This window comes from Sprattus sprattus, assembly GCF_963457725.1.
Source record: "Sprattus sprattus genome assembly, chromosome: 1".
Taxonomy (NCBI): domain Eukaryota; kingdom Metazoa; phylum Chordata; class Actinopteri; order Clupeiformes; family Clupeidae; genus Sprattus; species Sprattus sprattus.
In genome coordinates this window covers 51,753,777-51,774,847 of record NC_137920.1, presented here as the reverse complement: position 1 = coordinate 51,774,847, position 21,071 = coordinate 51,753,777, and the positions used below count along the sequence as shown (strand labels likewise).

Sequence of the window (21,071 nt, the reverse complement as noted above, 5' to 3'; positions counted from 1 at the left end):
CTGGGTAGGCCTCCTGCTGGTTGGCTTGAGGTGGTAGAGCTGGAGGTACAGGCACGTGCGCAGAGTCGGTTTTGCCATCAGATGGGATGTTATTTTTGTCTGACAATTCTCTGCTCCTGTATTCCAGGGGATGTCCTCTAGCTACCGGTCTGTGCCGCTCTATCCTCCACAGATCCTCTTTCAGAGTCCTCACCTCCTCCCTTAACTCCTGATTGGCCTGTTCCAGCTGCTTGACTGCCTGGCAAAGTTGTTCAACCGCATCCATGCTTGGGTGGCTCATTTGGCTCTGGAGTTGCAGCAAGTTGTTGTTGGTTTCTTCTTTAAAGGTTATGTAGTCCTGTTCAAGTTCAACCAAGGTGTCTCTCAGTCCTTTAGTGCCAGGGGAAACATAGGTCTTTGGGCCTTTGTCATTGGATATGACTGTGGTGGGATCTTGTTGTCTATCTTGACTGTTTGAGCTTGTTTCAGCTCCTGAAGAATTCCCTGTGGTCTCTATTTCTGGATCTTTTTTGTGTTTCAGAGTATTTCTTTTGATCTCTTTGAACTTTCTCTGAAATTGTGTGAGACTCACTTCAGATCCTTGTACCATAACAGTCCCGTTGTAATACAGGTTAACTGTAAGTTTAAAGTCCAAAGCCCCCATGAGTGTTATTTGTCTTCCTTTACTTATTCCTCCCTTCCTCACACATTTCCAAGCAGCACAGAGGGTGGTGTGCCATGCCGTGGGATATTGTGTGAAAAAAAGGAGGTTACACAGGACTTTGTTGTCATCAGGTCGCTTGTAGTCCGAGATAAGGACCTCTGGATATGTTTTCATAATGTCTTCTTTCATGTTTTTCTTATCTTTAGCTGATTTTATATTAGCAGGAAAGGTTATTAGCAACTCATCTTCATTTTTGAATGATGCTTCTGCTCTTGTCTGGTTTACATCCCTTACAGTGTCCATTATGATGTCATGAATTGACAGTTAGGCCGTGGCTACACCAGACGCGGAAATTTTGCTTTGCGGACGCGGTGTGAACGCAGCAGAATTCGAAACCGTTGAAAGCAATGAGAGTGGCTACACCAGACGCTGAAACTGAATGTACCACGCCGACATTTCCGCGCGGAAAATTAAGAAATAGACTGGTTTCTATTTTTATTATTTTCCGCGAGGTTTGCGTGGGCTCTTTAACATATAGTATGGTAATAAATCAATGAAATGTAATGAAAATCATTATATATTTTGCTGTGAATAATGAAGGAAGGCCAACTCCGATTATTTCCAAAACCCTCAAGAGCATTTTTAACGTTACTTTTCTGATTAAAGATAGATATAAGTAGGCCTAGACAGTGTAAGTAGATATATAGCAAGTAAGATAGTTGTCAGTGTTCAAGAATGAATGACTTTATATTAATGAATATACTTGAAAAACGAGGACAGCTTTACGACCACAGGGAGGTTAATAAGCTATAGGCAATAGCAAACCTACAGAGCCAGCCATATCTTTGAAGTCGGAGGTGAAAACCCTAACTATTTCATTTGTAGGCTAACTAGTTAGTTTGTTGGCCTGACTGAGTACAGTTGAGACATGTGTAGGCTACAGTTGATACCAGACATCCCAAGTCTCCATTAAGTTCCGGGAGTCTCCCGCATATTGATAACGACTCCCTGATGCCCGCAAATTACTTAAAATCTCCCGGAATCTAAAGTGAGCAAACAACACAGACAGACGTGCTCCAAACCGCGTTGAAATCTGTGTAGCGAGCGCACAACAGATAGGGAGAGGGATCTAGAAACTGTGCGTGAGGCAGTGTGCGTGTGTGCCTCAAATAAAAGCAGTTAACATAAATAGGATAGTTTTAGCAGCATATAATAAATAGCCTAGTATAAGTAACCTACATATTTAAACATAATTAACAAAGAACTTTATAGGGCTATAGCCTATAGAATGATATTATGCTTGTATAACTTTTAGGGACCACAACAGAAATATGTAGGCCTCCCTGAAATGGAATACCTCCCTGAAATGACTTTTTGTAGGTTGGGATGTCTGTGATACACTAACTTGGGATGTCTGTGATACAATAACCTGCATGCGCAGCAATCATAAAACGTGATTTTTAGTTTGCACCTGCATATAACGTCGGAGATATCGGCGATTTTTTTTTAAACTAGCCTACCTAAGATATTGATTTTATCGTGTCCCTTCTACAATGAATATGTTATTAACCTTACCTCATCAACAAACGCAACTTACATCATTGCAAACGTTAAACTGTGCACTATAAATCTACATATTCCATGCTATCATGCCCTGCAGGGTCATTGCATAATCTAGCGAAAAGCGTGAGGTGGCAAGCGGGGTACAGTTGAGACACATTAGACCTGTCCTATTAATGGGTGTCTTTTCAAATATGAAAATTATAACAATGTTTTATCTTGGGGTCTAAATAAGCAAGGTGGGAGATCGGGTACAGTTGGTACAACTTGATTGTGATATAGCCTATGCTACCTCATAGTACAAAATTAATTTAAATTAAAAAGGCATGCAGTGTGTGTATGTACCTATATGAATGTGTGTGACTGTTGGCTAGCCATGTTTTGTAGCCTGTATGGATTTATGCTTGTGCTTTATTTTGTCCAGTTGTCTTTTAAAAGAAAGTTGAATGTATTTGTAATGCTTGGTCAGTCACCATCAATGGGTTTAAATGGGTGTCTCAACTGTACACCACACGAGACAAAATCGCACTTCATGTTTATGAGCTAATTATGAATACATTTAATACGTTATGGATATTATTGATTGATAATAGTTTAGTATACAATCAAAGGAAATACGTTTTTATTCTCTGGAGGATTAGAAGTAGCCTAAAGCAAGTGCCTTCCGTCTAGTCACTGCAGGCACGGCAAGTTTCAAATGGTTTATGTCCGTTGATGTCTGCTTGGTAACCAAGTCTGCCATAAATTAAACGTTACATGAATCTTGTTTGAACGGGTTTCTGTAGACTTCATACTTAACCATGTAACTCTGATCCATATGAAGGGATATGGAAGAACTTTGATTGATAAAAGAAGTAAACAAAGACAGCAAAACCGATATTGGTTTCATTTTTAACGCGTCCGGTGTAGCCGGTTCAATAAAATATCCGCTTGGTGAACGTTCTATTTCCGCACGGCAGAATTTCCGCGTCTGGTGTAGCCGTAGCGTTAGGCTAATACTTCCAGCTATTAATTTTGCTTGATAGAGTCTTTTTAGGTTTCCTCCGGTAGGAGGTAACCTATTGTTATCGTAGGTATTATTATTATTCTTGTACCATGGGAGTCAATGGCAGCCCCTAGAACCATATGGTAACTTTTTGTGAAATTTGGCACACTCATTAAGGACAGTCCCTTCTTCATTCACACCAATTTTCATGGCTCTCATTAGACCACTCTAGCGCCACCAACAGGTCAAAGTTGGACTTTTGTAACACACGCAACTTTTGAACCGTATGACCGATTTTCAAAAATTAGGTACCATTGGATTCCCTGGATCAAGACAAATTAAACCCACCCCATGACGTCAATTTCCGGTTATATAGATTTTCCGCTATTTCCGGTTTTATCGAAAACCTTTGAAAGCCTACTCCTCCTACAATTTTTGGCAAATCTTCTTCAAAATCACCAGAGATGATCTTCAGACCTAGTCTCACAAAATTTATCAACAGAATTTTGATCCTCACAACCGTTTGTCCGGTACAGCCACTCAAATTCAGTGGAAAAGCGGCCAAACAGGAAGTGAAGTCATATGTCAGCAAATATTTGAGTGAAATTTACGCCACAGGGTGTGTTTAATTCGTCTTGATCCAGGGAATCCAATGGTACCTCATTTTTGAAAATCGGTCATACGGTTCAAAAGTTGCGTGTGTTAACACAAGTCCAACTTTGACCCGTTGGTGGCGCTAGAGTGGTATAATGAGAGACATGAAACTTTGCATGAATAAAGAAGGGACGGTCCTTAATGATTGTTCCAAATTTCGCAAAATGTTACCATATGGTTTGTCCGGTTCATCCACTCAAATTCAGCAGAAAAGCGGCCAAACAGGAAGTGAAGTCATATCTCAGCTAATCTTTGAGATATCAACACCAAACTGGTATGTCACTTGGAAGACACCACAACATGTTCCCATGTGCAAAGGCAACTTCATATCTTGAAAAATGATTGATATAAAACAAATTGGATACATTGTTAACGCTAAAATAATGCTTTACACATCTGCATGTCAAAAAGTGAAACTCTGATTCAATCACAAGTTCATATGAAGACACTTGGGAATGTTTAGTACACAAATCTGAAAAAAAGTTGACTGTAAAGTGAAAAGTGGATTTTTGGTGAATATTTGAAACATGCATGCTTGACTACTTGCTAGGGTGGTTCTCTATAGAATGTCTCTCTGTCTCCTCATCCGCGCGGCTCCTAAATCTCACACACGCAGTCTCCCCTTAACACACGCGCAGGCTTTGTTTTACGCACACACATTCTCACAGACACACAGCTTGCTGTCACACACATACATTCTCACAGACACACAGGGTAAGCGCACACACACAACCTCCACTCAGTCTAAACTTCAAGGCAAAAGCATTGTAAATGTTGGATTTGAAATGTAATATCCCATTGGCAAGTCTGCAGCATGGATTTTCTATACAGTGACAAATGTTTTTTTTCTTCCCCTGGTTCGCAATGTTTGAAGGAGGAAACCGCCATCGCTGCTTGCAGCTATATTCTTTGATTGGTTTTGAAGTTTCTTAAGGTTCCTACCTTCCCAGTGTTTTTCAGGTGTTTTTTCAGGTGGTCCCCTTTGACTTTCCAATTATTTTGCTGTATTTTGAGTAGTTGAAACAACCATTTTCTGGCAAAAAATGGTGTTTTTCTAGGAGCTCATTTTAACTGCTGCCATCTGACAATCAGCATTCTAGAACACTCTCTCTCTCCATCACCTCTCTCTCCATCACCTCTCTCTCAATCACCTCTCCTCTCTCTCCATCACCTCTCTCTCTCCATCACCTCTCCTCTCTCTCTATCACCTCTCCTCTCTCTCAATCACCTCTCTCTCTCTCCATCACCTCTCTCTCTCTCCATCACCTATCTCTCTCTCCATCACCTCTCTCCCTCCATCACCTCTCTCAATCACCTCTCTCTCTCTCCATCACCTCTCTCTCTCTCCATCACCTCTCTCTCCATCACCTCTCTCTCCATCACCTCTCTCTCCATCACCTCTCTCTCATCACCTCTCTCTCCATCACCTCTCTCTCCATCACCTCTCATCTCCCTCCATCACCTCTCTCTCCATCACCTCTCTCTCTCTCCATCACCTATCTCTCTCTCCATCACCTCTCTCCCTCCATCACCTCTCTCAATCACCTCTCTCTCTCTCCATCACCTCTCTCTCTCTCCATCACCTCTCTCTCCATCACCTCTCTCTCCATCACCTCTCTCTCCATCAACTCTCTCTCCATCACCTCTCTCCCTCCATCACCTCTCTCAATCACCTCTCTCTCTCTCCATCACCTCTCTCTCTCTCCATCACCTCTCTCTCCATCACCTCTCTCTCCATCACCTCTCTCTCCATCACCTCTCACCCTCCATCACCTCTCTCAATCACCTCTCTCTCTCTCCATCACCTCTCTCTCTCTCCATCACCTATCTCTCCATCCCCTCTCTCTCCATCACCTCTCATCTCCATCCATCACCTCTCCCTCCATCCCCTCTCTCTCCATCACCTCACCTCTCTCTCCATCACCTCTCTCTCCATCACCTCTCCCTCCATCAAGTTCAAGTTCAAGATTGCTTTATTAGCATGAATGTCATTTAGACAGTATTGCCAAAACTCAATACAAAACATATATGTAGTATAAAAAGATATTACAACATACAAACATATAGATAGAGTGACCTTATGTGTGTGTGTGTGTGTGTGTGTGTGTGTGTGTGTGTGTGTGTGTGTGTGTGTGTGTGTGTGTGTGTGTGTGTGTGTGTGTGTGTGTGTGTGTGTGTGTGTGTGTGTGTGTGTGTGTGTCTGTGGGTGTGGATGTAGGTGTGTGTGTGTTAAGTTGCGAGTGGCTGTTTCATGTGCGTGACTTGCATCTGTTTAGCTTTATCTTTGGAGAGAGATGGATGGAGGGAGGAAGGGAGAAATAGAAAGACAGTGAAGGGATGAAGGGAGTTAAAGAGGGAAAAAAGAAAAACAAAATAATTTGTGTGTGTGTGTGTGAGTATGTGTGCGTGCCGGGTGGGTTTCTGTGGGTGAGTGTGTGGAAGTAAGTGTGTGTGTTGAACATAGATGTGAGTTAACACATAGATACCCTCACGCTGTCACAATTTGACACATATTGTGCTGTTAGAGCCGCTGATGGCCCTTCCCCAAGGAGTATTATAATTTTGTCCTCATCGGTGAAATTCCTAAAATTTGCTATTTTGTTTTCAATTTTTCGGGAAGAAGACCTGTCTTAGGTCTTCATACTTGCTGCAGTATAGGAGAAAGTGCACCTCTGTCTCTACCTCCCCTGTCTGACAGTGACCACATATCCTTTGTTCTTTTGGCAACCATGTTTTCCTGTGTCTACCTGTTTCTATTGCCAGATTGTGGTCACTTAGCCTGTACCTGGTCAGGATTTGCCTCTGCTTCGCATCTCTGACAGAGAAGAGATACTCTGCCAATTCATAATTTCTTTTTAGGGTCTGATAGGTATTCATTCTGCTTTGTTTGGAAATTTGGTTTGTCCAATGCTCCAAATAGTCTTCTTTTGCTTGATTCATTATTTTGGTGACTCTAATTGGTGTTTGGGAAGCAGTGCTGGGCTGAGCTTGATATGTGTTACTTGTGTTAGTTAGCTTCAGAACCAGCTGGCACAGAGGACTCTTTTCGGGGTTTAGCTCTTGGGTTTTTAAAGCCTCAAATTGGAGGGTGTTCTTGGGACTGCTGTTTAGATGCATCCAGAATTTTAATACTCTTTTTTGAATTGGTAGCGCCAATGGGAAACGGCCTAATTCTGCCCTACATGCATTGTTGGGTGTTTTGGTTTGGACCTTTAGTATAGATCGGCAGAATTCTGCATGCAGGGCTTCTGTTGGATGCTTGTTCCAATTCGTGTAGTCATGCGCACTGATTGGACCCCATACCTCACTTCCATACAGCACAATAGGCTGTATTATGCTGTCAAATATTTTGGACCAAATTCTATTGGGATGTTTATTTTGTGAAATTTTCTTTTTATAGCATAGAGTGCCCTACTAGCCTTTTCTTTAATGCATTCACTGCCAGGCTGAAACTCCCTGATGCAGTAATCACCAGACCAAGGTAAGTATACTGCATTGTGTGCTCTAGGGTGGTGCTACCTAGGCTGAACCTGTACCTGAGTTCCTGACACTTTGGTCTTTGCTAGATTAACTGCCAGGGCCCAGGACTGGCAGTACTGCTCCAGCTGATCAAGGAGCTGCTGCAACCCCTGCTCTGAGGGCGACAGCAGCACCAGGTCATCAGCATAGAGCAGAAATTTCACCTCTGTTTCTTGGAGTCTAAGTCCAGGGGCTGTAGACTGTTCCAACTGCACCGCTAACTCATTTATGTATATGTTGAACAATGTTGGACTCAGTCCACAGCCCTGTCTCACTCCTCTTTTTTGGGTGAAGAACTCTGTTCTTTTTTCTCCAATTTTAATACTTGATTTAGAATTTGTATACATTGATTTAATAACATCGAATGTTTTACCCCCTACACCGCATTTCAAAAGTTGATAAAATAGTCTGTCATGCGAAATTGAATCAAAAGCTTTTTTAAAGTCTACAAAGCAAGCAAATATCTTTCCATTTTTTTGTTGTTTTACATGTTTATTGATGAGGGTGTGTAGGGTGTAAATATGAACGGTTGTGCGGTGATTTTTAAGAAATCCAATTTGACCTTTACTCAGGGTATTGTGCTCGTTAAGGAAGGTTTGAATCCTGTCATTTAAAATGCTACTAAATACCTTCCCCAGATTACTGTTCACACAGATACCTCTGTAATTATTAGTATCCAATTTATCACCACTTTTGTGAATCAGCCAGAACTAAGAACAAGATTGAACAACTTGAGCACAGCTTTTTGTAATGCTGGAGTGCTGTGTTTCAGCATCTCAGATCTGATGCTGTCACTTCCACATGCCTTTTTTGATTTTAATGTTTTTAACTTTTGGGCCAATTCTTCTCCTGCTATGGGATAGTCAAGAGGGTTTTGGTTGCATTTTGAAAGCTGATTCCATATTTTGAAGTGCTTCTTTGATACTAATCTGTTTTTCATTTGGTTCTATTTGGCTAAATAGGTTTTTGAAATGTTCAATCCAAGTTGTTCCATTTTGGATCGGTAGGGCTGATTCTTGTGATTTGGTTGTGCCCAGATTGTTCCACATCTCCCAGAACTGGTTGTTCGTAATTGATTCTTCAATTTGGTGTAGAATTTGGTTTGTATGATCACATTTTTTTCTGTTGATTGTGCGTTTGAAGGTTTTAAGTGCTTCATGGTATTTATTTCTAAGGGTAGTGTTTTCAGGCTGGTGGTGTTTTTGGTTTGACAGTTGTCGCAACTGTTTTCTGATGCTCTGGCATTCAGAGTCAAACCACTTAGCTTGTTTTTTTTATGTCTTTTGTAGTTTCGGTTTCCTTAATAAATCAGCATCTTGTGCTGATCTGTGGAATAGCGTGGTAAGCTCATTTACAGCCATGTTTATACCCATGCTGTTGTTAGCGAACTGTCTGTTAGTAAAGTTAGTAATTTGTTCCACTAATTGGGTTGAATTTAGAGCTTCTGCAAATTTCTTAGGGCGATTGGGGGTCCATCTGTATGTCAAATTTAGTTTAAATAGATTGCAGGACTCAATAATTGTGTTTCGAGAATTCATATCCATTTTCATAAACACATTAATTTGATTGTGGTCAGAGAGAGGAGTTTGCTGCCTGTCAGTGAATGCATTGAAGGAGGAGGGGTCCATGTCAGTGACGGCATAATCAACTACACTACTACCAAGAGATGAACAACATGTGAACCTCCCTAAGGAGTCTCCTTTAGTCCTTCCATTAAGTATGTACAGACTAACTCTTTCTGATCCGGCTCATCACCTGTTCTTGCATTGAAGTCTCCACACAGTAGCACATTTCCCTGGGCTTGGAAATTGTTTGCTTCGGTATTGTGCAAACTCTCCTGTATTGTGTGGATGAGCTCCTCATCAAAATAAGGGGAGTCTATGGGAGGGATATATGTTGCGCACAGATATATGTTTTGTTTTGATATGCCGATGTTAGGGTCAATTTTTATCCAGCAATGAGATTTTCCTGTCGTGATGACCGATATGTGTTTGGAAAGAGACTCCCTAAACCACACCAAAAGTCCTCCTGAGGCTCGGCCACGTCTTACTGATTTTAACTTGTGGGAGGGTATCAATATTTCTCCATATCCTGGGGGACAACCAGTTGGTATGTCCCTACCGCACAATGTTTCGGTAAGAATGAGAATATCGACATTAACAATACTCTTTATGAATGCAGGATCTTTACTTTTCAGACCAAAGGCTGAGGAGTAAAGGCCCTGAATGTTCCAGCAACTAATAACAAATGAACACATGAAAATGATTTGATTGGACCATTATAAAAAAGATACGCTAAGCAGATATAGTATTTAAAATACCATAAATTGGGGTTACCTGAAAGGTAAAATTGTTAGGATAGAATGTATACTAGCCTAAGGAATACACATAGTAGCAAGCAATACAATACTGTTCACAACTTTTTTTAAAACTGTGCATATGCCAGTAGTCTACTAACAAATACACATAATAGCATGCAATACAATACTTTTGAAAACCTTTTTTTTTTTTTTTTTTTTACTGTGCATATGCCAGTAGTCTACTGCAAAGGATATGCAGCATCTACTTTATCTCTCCTAGTTCACTCTTCTCTGGGGAGTGAGGTGGTGAATTGGTAGGCATACAGCAGCAGAGGGCTGCTGCAATGGGGCTGCTGCAGCTGCAGCATAACTGTGAGGCTTTACCGGTTGCATTTTGGCTGATGTGGTGGTTTGCTTTGCTCTTTGTTGAATTGGGGGGGTGGTGGAAATGACCTTGGTGGGGTGGGGTGATACTGGGGGGCGTTGGTGTGTGGCATGGGTGCAGCTTTGCTTAGGCCTGGTAGTGGGGCTTTGGGTCTGGGGCGTAAGTGGGTGGGGTCTAGGGAGAGATGTGGCTGAATGTGTTGGGGTTTCGGCCTAAGGCAGCATCTTTGATGGACTTTGCAAAGGACCGCACTCCTTTCTCGTGGAGGTGGATTCCGTCATACATGTCACGGAGGCTGATGGTGGGATTATGTGCCAGGTGGACGTTGGAAAGGGTGGCACACTTCCTGCTGACTTCTGCGTTGATCCGGTTGATGACCTGTGGGGCTGTGTCGTAGCATGGTAGTAGTGTAGAGACGACAATGCGTGCCTCAGGAAACTCCAGTCTTGCTCTTTCGACCACTCTCTGTAGAGCTTCAGCTGTTCCGGTCTGCAGGGTACGGAGGTCGTTCGTGCCAGTGTGTATGATGACACACTGGGGGTCTCCGAGAACATCTCTCCTCAGCAGCTGCTCTGCATGATGTGTGGTACTGTAGGGCTTTACTGTGACCTTGTGTTGGGGGAATAGGCAATGCACGTCCAGATACCGCCTGTTGGAGTCCATCAGGAGGATGATGTGTTGTCTGTGCTCCAGTTTCTTTGACCCAGGGCCGGACGCGGATGATGGCGGAGGCTGTGAAGGAGAGTGTTGGACAGGACAGGATGCAGTGGTGGCTTGTGGAGAAGGAGGCAGAGAGGGAGAGCAGGGGGGTGAGCGGGGAGGAAGGGGTGGAGGTGGGGGTGAGCGGGGTGGTGGAGGTGGGGACTGGACAGGCAGGTGCTGGGGAGGGGGGGAGGACTGGGAGAGGTTTGAGACCTGGTCCTGTACTTTCCGCAGTGGCTGTATCAAAGTTCTCTCTCTGCTCACACTGTCCTCTTTCAGTTTCGCCATCTGTGCACGGAGGCTGACATTTTCTTCCTGTACTTGCTTCAGGATCTCTCTGAGCTCAGTGCTGGTGTTCGTGCTCTCCCTTTTCAGATTTTGGAGATCCTCTTTTAGTTGCAGTATGGCATTGCAGTCTCCCATCTTTGCCAGTGTCATTTCCTTGAATTCTGTGTAGTCCAATTCTATCTGGGAAAGGCTTTCATCACCTCTCTCTCCATCACCTCTCTCTCCATCACCTCTCCCTCCATCACCTCTCCTCTCCCTCCATCACCTCTCCCTCCATCACCTCTCTCTCCATCACCTCTCCTCTCTCTCCATCACCTCTCCCTCCATCACCTCTCCCTCCATCAGCTGGTTGTCACCAGACACACCATTGGCAGCTTTTTCAAAAAAAAATCGCTATCTTACAAAATGCCATTTGTTGCAGGTTCTTGATGACCCTACTGAGGACAGCCTACACATGGGTATGTACTCTCTTCCGTTAAGTAACAGCTATTTATCACAGAAAGCTGTGGCAGGACCACTGTAACAAATGACCTTTCCCATACAGTTGGATTAATATTAGCCCTGTGGCCAGAGCTTATTGCACGCTTCCTGGATTGCGGCCTATAGTGGCGTCTGTTGGCCATTATGTCGGTGTAGTCAGTGGAATCTGTAAATGTTGTAATGACTGCTCTAGGAGGGCTTTTCATGGCCGCTTCAAAACAATTACAGTATTGCAGTCACCATGGGGAAATGAGGTGGCTTTTAATGCTCTTTCTCTCTGTCTGTCTGTCTCTCTCTCTCTCTCTCTCTTTCTCTCTTTCTCTCTCTCTCGCCCTCTTTTCCTGCCTTTCCCTGCAGTGTTTGAGCTAATGCAGAAGGGGTGAGTATGCCTCCTGGTATGTCCTCCACCTCTCTAAGCACCAGGCCCTGTTCGTCTCTCCCCTGTCAGGCATGACCATCATCCCTCTGAGCGCAGGCTCTTCCTCTGGGCTGTAGCTCCCCTCTCTCATTTTCCCTAGGGAATAATTATGTGCTCATGGTTTTTAATTTATTTACTTATTTTTGCTCTCACAATTTGTTTCTGTGTTGCACGATACTTCACCTCCCGTTAATGTCTTTCAATTATTTGTAATCAATTTCATCTCTTTTTTATTTTTTTTAAATGATTGGGTTCGGTGGCTCAGTTTGGAGGGGAGAAAAAAAGCACTTTGTGTTGGTGAAAGAGCGCCGTGAAATGATGGCGCTGCCTATGTTGTTTCCATTCACGGAAAACCTCATTTGAATGTGACATTTAGCCTCAATGGGAAAGCAGCTTTTTCTCATTGTATGGGTTCAGGCAAGGACGAGAGGCCACGGTATTGTTTGGATTCCGTTCGAATTAAACCAAGCATGCCGTGGAAAGAAATAATTCTGTTTTCCCCTCTGCATAATAATTGGATGGATTTTACTGAAGATCTGTCTTGCTCTCTGTCCAATACCAAATGTCTGTGAACTGCAAATGCAATGATATTTGGGAGAGCTTTGTTTTCAGAAAATGGTATGGTGGGTCCCTTCAGAAATTGCCTTGTGCATGGCTGCTCTATCCATATGTATTATTTATCTCAGCGCTGGGAAGATGGCTGTTTCTGTGGGCCCACTAAGCTGTAATATCATTGCACAATGTGTATGTTTGTGTACCTCAAATGGGATTTGTAGCAACCGATAACGTAATAATTTAAATGTAATAAAACCAATAACGTAATAAACTGCCAATAATGTAATAAAGTTGCCGTGCCAATAACGTAATAACTTTTCGCCAATAACGTAATAACTTATTACGTTATTGGCCGGTTATTACGTTATTGGCCTTGCATTAAAAAAAACCTTTGAAAATGTAATAACTGAGCCAATAATGTAATAACTGAGGTATCACTTCATTTTATCTTCAATATCTGGACAGAAAGTGTCCCACTTAGCCTTAATATTGCATCTTGCAACAGATGCTTAAATATCCGACCTTACAGATACCCCTCCACCCTCAACCCCCCCTCAACAGGAGGCCTTACGGGAGCCATTAAGAGTCATTTTGGATTAATATGTCACTCTTAGGGTTCTGTATCCATCTCTGTGACCATGCAGGCGCTTTGATGGAGTCTTTCTAAGTTCTGCGTTGCAGTTTTCAGTATGGTATTGCAATTCACTGCCAGAACGCTAGGGGTTGTGGGAATTATTTGACCGTCTCCATTGGTCTCAGTCGCCTCGACTGGTAAAATGTTTTGGCGGCACACATCAGGCTGCCATAAGCGGAGCTTTACTTTTACTCTAGGATTCTCAAATCAGCCAAAACTGTGCTAGGGCCAGTCTGATCTACAAAGCAACATTAAATTGCTTGCAGATTCGGGTGGGTTCACCCAGTCTAGCACAAACACAAGCACACACTCTCACACAAACACACACACACCCTGTTATTGCTGTTATTGCTGTCTTGTTTTAATTTTTATTTATTTATTTATTGTATCCATCAATGTGTATAAAAGATACTTAAATACTAAAATAATTTAGACAATGCAAGAACCTCACCGAGACATTATTACATGTTACATACATACACGATTATGAGCAACTGTCTATTTATACAACAATATCTGTAAGAATTGTAATGACTAAAGACCCAAATGAGCAGAAAGGTGTTAAAAATAGGCTAACCCTAAGAAAGAGAGAGGTGCCCAGTACATAGGGCTAGTGGTAATGACATGTGTTTATGTGACTATGCCATCCACTACACCTATTTTTTGTGAGCGAACTACACAAAAACACAGACACATCAGCACATAAGATTACTGCAATACCTTTATGGAATTTACAGATTTCTTTAATTCAAGAGCCGCATGGTTGTGCATATGTGGATGAATGAGTGCATTAAATCAGTTTAGGAGCAGCATCTAGATCATATGCATCAGACAAACATTTAGCTTTTAAATATTGGTAATGAAAGCAGTATGATATGATATTATTGAATGAGGGGGCTGCAGTCATATTTATACATTATTACATTATTGGCTCAGTTATTCAATTTTAATCCGAATCTGCAAGCAATTTATGTCGCTTTGTAGATCAGACTGGCCCTAGCACAGTTTTGGCCCGTTCGAGAATCCTAGAGTAAAAGTAAAGCTCCGCTTATGGTAGCCCGACGTGTGCCTCCAAAAAATGTTACCACTCGAGGCGACTGAGACCAATGGAGACGGTCAAATAATTCCCACAACCCCTAGCGTTCAGACAGTGAATTGCAATACCATACTGAAAACTGCAACGCAGAACTTAGAAAGACTCCATCAAAGCGCCCGCTTGGTCACAGAGTTGGATACACAGAGTACTATAACAGAACCCTAAGAGTGACATATTAATCCAAAATGGCTCCCGTAAGGCCTCCTGTTGAGGGGGGGTTGAGGGTGGAGGGGTATCTGTAAGGTCAGATATTTAAGCACCTGTTGCAAGATGCAATATTAAGGATAAGTGGGACACTTTCTGTCCAGATATTGAAGATAAAATAAAGTGATACCTCAGTTATTACATTATTGGCTCAGTTATTACATTTTCAAAGGTTTTTTTTAATGCAAGGCCAATAACGTAATAACCGGCCAATAACGTAATAAGTTATTACACTGCAAAAATGCTTTTCTAACCTAGTGTTATTACTCTTATATTGAGATGAAAAAAATCTAGTTGGTCTTGTTTCTAGCTAAATTGTGCTTACCTAGTGCTCTTTGGTAAGGTTATTTTTGCCTATTTCAAGCAAATATTACTTATTTTAAGAAATCTTAACAAGCAAATTTGGCTGCCAGTGCGTTAAGCAAATTTGGCTTAAAACAAGCAAATTTGGCTGCCAGTGCGTTAAGCAAATTTGGCTTGTTAAGATTTCTTAAAATAAGTAATATTTGCTTGAAATAGGCAAAAATAACCTTACCAAAGAGCACTAGGTAAGCACAATTTAGCTAGAAACAAGACCAACTAGATTTTTTCATCTCAATATAAGAGTAATAACACTAGGTTAGAAAAGCATTTTTGCAGTGTACGTTATTGGCCAAAAGCTATTACGTTATTGGCACGGCAACTGTATTACATTATTGGCAGTTTATTACGTTATTGGTTTTATTACATTTAAATTATTACGTTATTGGCCGTTATTACATTATTGGCCGTTATTACGTTATCGGTTGCTACAGGGTTACAACAGAACAATTGCTAAAGACAAAGTGAGACAGAATAACTTCTTATTCACTTGCTTGTCCCTCCCTCCCTGCTTCCTTCCCTCTCTACCTCTCTCTCTGTAGGCCTGTGATGGAGGTACCCACGGACAGCCCTTTCACTGAAGATCAGACGCGTCTCTATTTTAGGGACATGGTCCTTGGCATTGAGTACCGTAAGTCATCACTCTGGGAGCCGGGGAGCCCTCTTGGGTACCGTATCCAAGCAGGTGGACGCAGGGCTCAGTGGATGAATATATAATATAAATATTACTCAGAACAGAGCCAGAGGGAGCCTCAGCCACATTCATCATCTCTGAGGCGGCCGTGTTTGTTTTTGCTCAGCTCCCTTAATTGGGCCCTGGTTCATTAAGCTGGGGGGAAGGAGGGGGGGAGTGTGATATCTAAGGAAGCCTGAGCATCGAGGACGTCTTGTGTTGCCCCTTATTAAGCTGCTCACTTCTTAGGCCCTTAATCAGCCAGCATGAATCATAGGAATAACAGCTTTCTTTATATGTCTTTGGCAACGCTCGCTAATGCTTTTAGAGGTTCCTCTCAGCACATGGCCTCTCATGTGCCCATCTCCAAAGGCTTTGCTGCCATTTTGTTTTTCCTCGTTCTTTGGGCTCAGATGCTCTTGGTAGAAAGGTGGTTTGTTATCTGCTGTAGCTGTTGTTTTTGTTTTTTGTTTTATACTCCATGCACTGCAAAAAGTGAAATCTTAGTATGATAAAATATCTTTAATCAAGGCAATGTAAGCTTGTTTTTTGTCTGACAAGTTAGTACTTCTTACAGGCATTTTTTGTGTTAGAACATTTCACTTGCTTCAAGCGTTTCAGTCCTTACTTATCTTAATAAGGGTTTATTACTTGTTACTGAGATTGTATTACTGGTCCTGAGCATGTTAATGCTTGAAACTAGAATTGCCATTATTATAAGGCAGTTTGATCCCCACTTACAAGTACAAAACTGCTTTGTCAAAGCCAGAGTTTCTTATTTCAAGCAATTTATCCTTCTCAGTTAAACTACACTAAAAACAAGTACATCTTTGCCTAGATACCAAAGATATCTAAGAATTATTATCACAAGAACATTGGCCTAGATGCCAAAAATATTTAAGAATTATTATCTCAATATAGAGGGGAAGGTGCTTATATTCAGCAAAGGCTAGCAACATGCTTTTGAAATGAGTGTGCATGCTAGGCAATTCATCTTGAAATCAGTCAAGCTCCACTAAAATCAAGAACATTGGCCTAGATGCCAAAGATATTTAAGAATTATTATCTCAATATAGAGGGGAAGGTGCTTATATTCAGCAAATGCTAGCAACATGCTTTTGAAATGAGTGTGCATGCTAGGCAATTCATCTTGAAATCAGTCAAGCTCCACTAAAATCAAGAACATTGGCCTAGATGCCAAAAATATTTAAGAATTATTATCTCAATATAGAGGGGAAGGTGCTTATATTCAGCAAATGCTAGCAACATGCTTTTGAAATGAGTGTGCATGCTAGGCAATTCATCTTGAAATCAGTCAAGCTACACTAAAATCAAGAACATTGGCCTAGATGCCAAAGATATTTAAGAATTATTATCTCAATATAGTGGGGAAGGTGCTTATATTCAGCCAATGCTAGCAATATGCTTTTGAAATGAGTGTGCATGCTAGGCAATTCATCTTGAAATCAGTCAAGCTACAATAAAATCAAGAACATTGGCCTAGATGCCAAAAATATTTAAGCATTATTATCTCAATATAGAGGGGAAGGTGCTTATATTCAGCAAATGCTAGCAACATGCTTTTGAAATGAGTGTGCATGCTAGGCAATTAATCTTGAAATCAGTCAAGCTACACTAAAAACAAGAACATTGGCCTTGATGCCAAAAATATTTAAGAATTATTATCTCAATATAGAGGGAAAGGTGCTTATATTCAGAAAAAACTAGCAACATCCTTTTGAAATGAGTGCGCACGATAGGCAATTCATCTTGAAATCAGTCAAGCCACACTAAAGTCAAGAACATTGGCCTAGATGCCAAAAATATTTAAGAATTATTATCTCAATATAGAGGGGAAGGTGCTTATATTCAGCAAATGCTAGCAACATGCTTTTGAAATGAGTGTGCATGCTAGGCAATTCATCTTGAAATCAGTCAAGCTACACTAAAAACAAGAACATTGGCCTTGATGCCAAAAATATTTAAGAATTATTATCTCAATAAAGAGGGAAAGGTGCTTATATTCAGAAAAAAATAGCAATATCCTTTTGAAATGAGTGCGCACGATAGGCAATTCATCTTGAAATCAGTCAAACTACACTAAAATCAAGAACATTGGCCTAGATGCCAAAAATATTTAAGAATTATTATCTCAATATAGAGGGGAAGGTGCTTATATTCAGCAAATGCTAGCAACATGCTTTTGAAATGAGTGTGCATGCTAGGCAATTCATCTTGAAATCAGTCAAGCTACACTAAAAACAAGAACATTGGCCTTGATGCCAAAAATATTTAAGAATTATTATCTCAATATAGAGGGAAAGGTGCTTATATTCAGCAAATGCTAGCAACATCCTTTTGAAATGAGTCTGCATGCTAGGCAATTTATCTTCAAATCAGTAAAGCTACACTAAAAACAAGTACATTTACCTAGATACCGTAAGAAATATTTTCTCAATATCTAGGACAAATATTTTTTTAATTAATATTTTTTAAGCTTAATTTTGGGGCTTTTTGACTTTAATCGGATAGGACAGTAGAGAGAGACAGGAAGCTAGCTGGGGGGAGAGATTGAGAAACGAGCAAGTCGGTCTCGAACCTGAACTCTTCCCTGTCTCCCCATCAGACCCATTCATGGTGCAGGGTTGCTGCCGCTTGCGCCACAGCTCCAACCTTAAAGCAGTCATCTCTTGAGGATATTGGTATTTGTTTTGGAGCGTCAATGCATATGTGCAATTGATCAATGCATATGTGCAATTGATCATTGAGATAATAGAGTGTGCAGATAGCATTTGCAGCAGTTTTTACCATAGCAACTGTGTCTACACTGCAAAAATGCTTTTCTAACCTAGTGTTATTACTCTTATATTGAGATGAAAAAATCTAGTTGGTCTTGTTTCTAGCTAAATTGTACTTACCTAGTGCTCTTTGGTAAGGTTATTTTTGCCTATTTCAAGCAAATATTACTTATTTTAAGAAATCTTAACAAGCCAAATGTGCTTAACGCACTGGCAGCCAAATTTGCTTGTTTTAAGCCAAATTTGCTTAACGCACTGGCAGCCAAATTTGCTTGTTAAGATTTCTTAAAATAAGTAATATTTGCTTGAAATGGGCAAAAATAACCTTACCAAAGAGCACTAGGTAAGTACAATTTAGCTAGAAACAAGACCAACTAGATTTTTTCATCTCAATATAAGAGTAATAACACTAGGTTAGAAAAGCATTTTTGCAGTGTAGGTTGAAGTTACTAATTAAAAATTATTTGAAGCATTCTTTGTGCTATCTGCAAAATCTATATTATTTCAATGATCAATTGCACATTTGCATTGACTTCAAAACTCTGCCAAAAAAATGCCAATATCCTCAACAGATGACTGTTTTAGGGAAGGAGCTGTGGCACACGCAGTAGCAACCCTGCACAATGAATGGGTCTGATGGTGATACAGGTAAGAGTTCAGGTAAGAGTTCAGGTTCGAGTCCGACTTGCGGTAATTTCTCAATCCCTCTCTCCAGCTGGCATCCTGTCTTGCACTACTGTGCTATCTGATTACATGCACAAAAGCCCAAAAATGAAGCTAATAAATGAAATAACAAAATTGCTGAATTTATGCAAATTGTCCTAGATATTGAGAAAATAATTATTTTGGTATCTAGGCAAACGTACTTGTTTTAAGTATAGCTTTACTGATTTCAAGATACATTGTCTAACATACAGCCTTATTCCAAGATGATGGTGCTATTATTTGCTGAATATAGGCACATTTTTCTATGTTTCGAGAAAATAATTCTTAATTTTTCTTTAGTTTTAAGGCAAATGCACTTGTTCTTAGAGAAGCTGAACTTATTTCAAGATAAATTGCCTAGCATATAGCCTCAATTCAAGATGATGTTGCTATAATTTGCTGAATACAGACAAATTTTTCTACATTTCGAGAAAAGAATTCTTACATTTTTTGGTTTTTAGGCAAATGCACTTGATTTTAGAGAAGCTGAACTTATTTCAAGATGATGTTGCTATCATTTGCTGAATACAGACAAATTCTTCTACATTTCGAGAAAAGAATTCTTAATTTTTTTAGTTTTTAGGCAAATGCACTTGTTTTTAGAGAAGCTGAACTTATTTCAAGTTAAATTGCCTAGCATATAGCCTCATTTCAAAAGGATGTTGCTATCATTTGCTGAATACAGACACCTTTCCCTGCATATTGAGATAATTATTCTTAAATATTTTTGGCATCTAGGCTAATGTTCTTGTTTTTAGTGTAGCTTAACTGATTTAAAGATGAATTGCCTAGCATGCACACTCATTTCAAAAGCATGTTGTTAGCATTTGCTGAATTTAAGCACCTTCCCCTCTATATTGAGATAATAATTCTTAAATATTTTTGGCATCTAGGCCAATGTTCTTGTTATTAGTGTAGCTTAACTGATTTCAAGATTAATTGCTTAGCATGCACACTCATTTCAAACGGATGTTGCTAGCATTTGCTGAATATAAGCACCTTTGCCTATATATTGAGAAAATAATTCTTAGATATCTTTGGTATCTAGGCAAATGTGTTGTTAGTGTATGTGTTGTTAGTGTATTTTGACTGAGAAGGATAAAATGCTTGAAATAAGAAACTCTGACTTTGACAAAGCAGATTTGTACTTGTAAGTGGGGATCAAACTGCCTTATAATAATGGCAATTCTAGTGTCAAGCATTAACATGCTCAAAACCAGTAATAAAATCTCAGTAACAAGTAATAAACCCTTATTAAGATAAGTAAGGACTGAAACGCTTGAAGCAAGTGAAATGTTCTAACACAAAAAATGCCTGTAAGAAGTAATAACTCGTCAGACAAAAAACAAGCATACATTGCCTTGATTAAAGATATTTTATCTTACTAAGATTTCACTTTTTGCAGTGTGTGTTTGAAATGCTTAAGGGGTGATGCGCAGATAATCAATAGGATGCTGCTAAGAATTAGCACTGAACTCAGCAATGCGCACAAGTGGACATGTGTGTCCGTTGGCTGAAGCTGAACCTTCAAGTCTGTCCCCTACTACTTTGCTTGGCTTTTGCCAACATGAGAAATCTATGGTGCTCGCACAGTTATTATCATTATTGCTGAGTAACGTTCAGTGAAAATGGCTCAGACCACCAGAAGAACATTGTTTGATTAAGGATCTTGAGCGCAGGGCCCCACTTACCCAATCAAGTCTTCTTTGTTTGTGTGAGTGGCTCAGGGTGACCTGGCTGAGGGCCATCAAGTGCCCCTTGGTGGGGTTTGAAAGGCAGCCTGCCGCCACCGCCCCCACCACTACCTGCCACATACACACTTCACAATACAGAGGCATAAAGCCTTTAAGCGCCTAGGCAGTCCATGAAAGAGTCAATCACCTACTTGTGTCTGGTTGCTAATTGCCTCGAAATTCGCAGCCGGCCGGTCTATGCGTGCATTTTTGAAGTGCGCAGGGTCAGGTGGTGCTTGATATGTGTTTGTTTTGTGCTTGTTCTGTGTCGTCACCGTAGTGCACTACCAGAAGATAGTCCACCGGGACATCAAGCCGTCCAACCTGCTCCTGGGCGACGACGGCCACGTGAAGATTGCCGACTTCGGCGTCAGCAACCA

At 40.8% G+C, this 21,071-nt stretch overlaps 1 protein-coding gene across 1 annotated transcript in view; it reads left to right on the top strand.

The window, feature by feature from the left end:
• camkk1a (calcium/calmodulin-dependent protein kinase kinase 1, alpha a) overlaps positions 1-21,071 on the top strand; it is a gene marked incomplete at both ends in the record, with an annotated part of 71,900 nt that overhangs the window by 35,165 nt on the left and 15,664 nt on the right. The window contains 4 exons of the mRNA XM_080839676.1: positions 11,457-11,493; positions 11,873-11,894; positions 15,325-15,413; positions 20,972-21,071. The exon at positions 20,972-21,071 is cut by the window's right edge and continues 100 nt beyond it. Of these exons, the coding sequence (XP_080695802.1) occupies positions 11,457-11,493; positions 11,873-11,894; positions 15,325-15,413; positions 20,972-21,071 (248 nt within the window). The remainder of the gene's footprint in view (positions 1-11,456; positions 11,494-11,872; positions 11,895-15,324; positions 15,414-20,971) is intronic.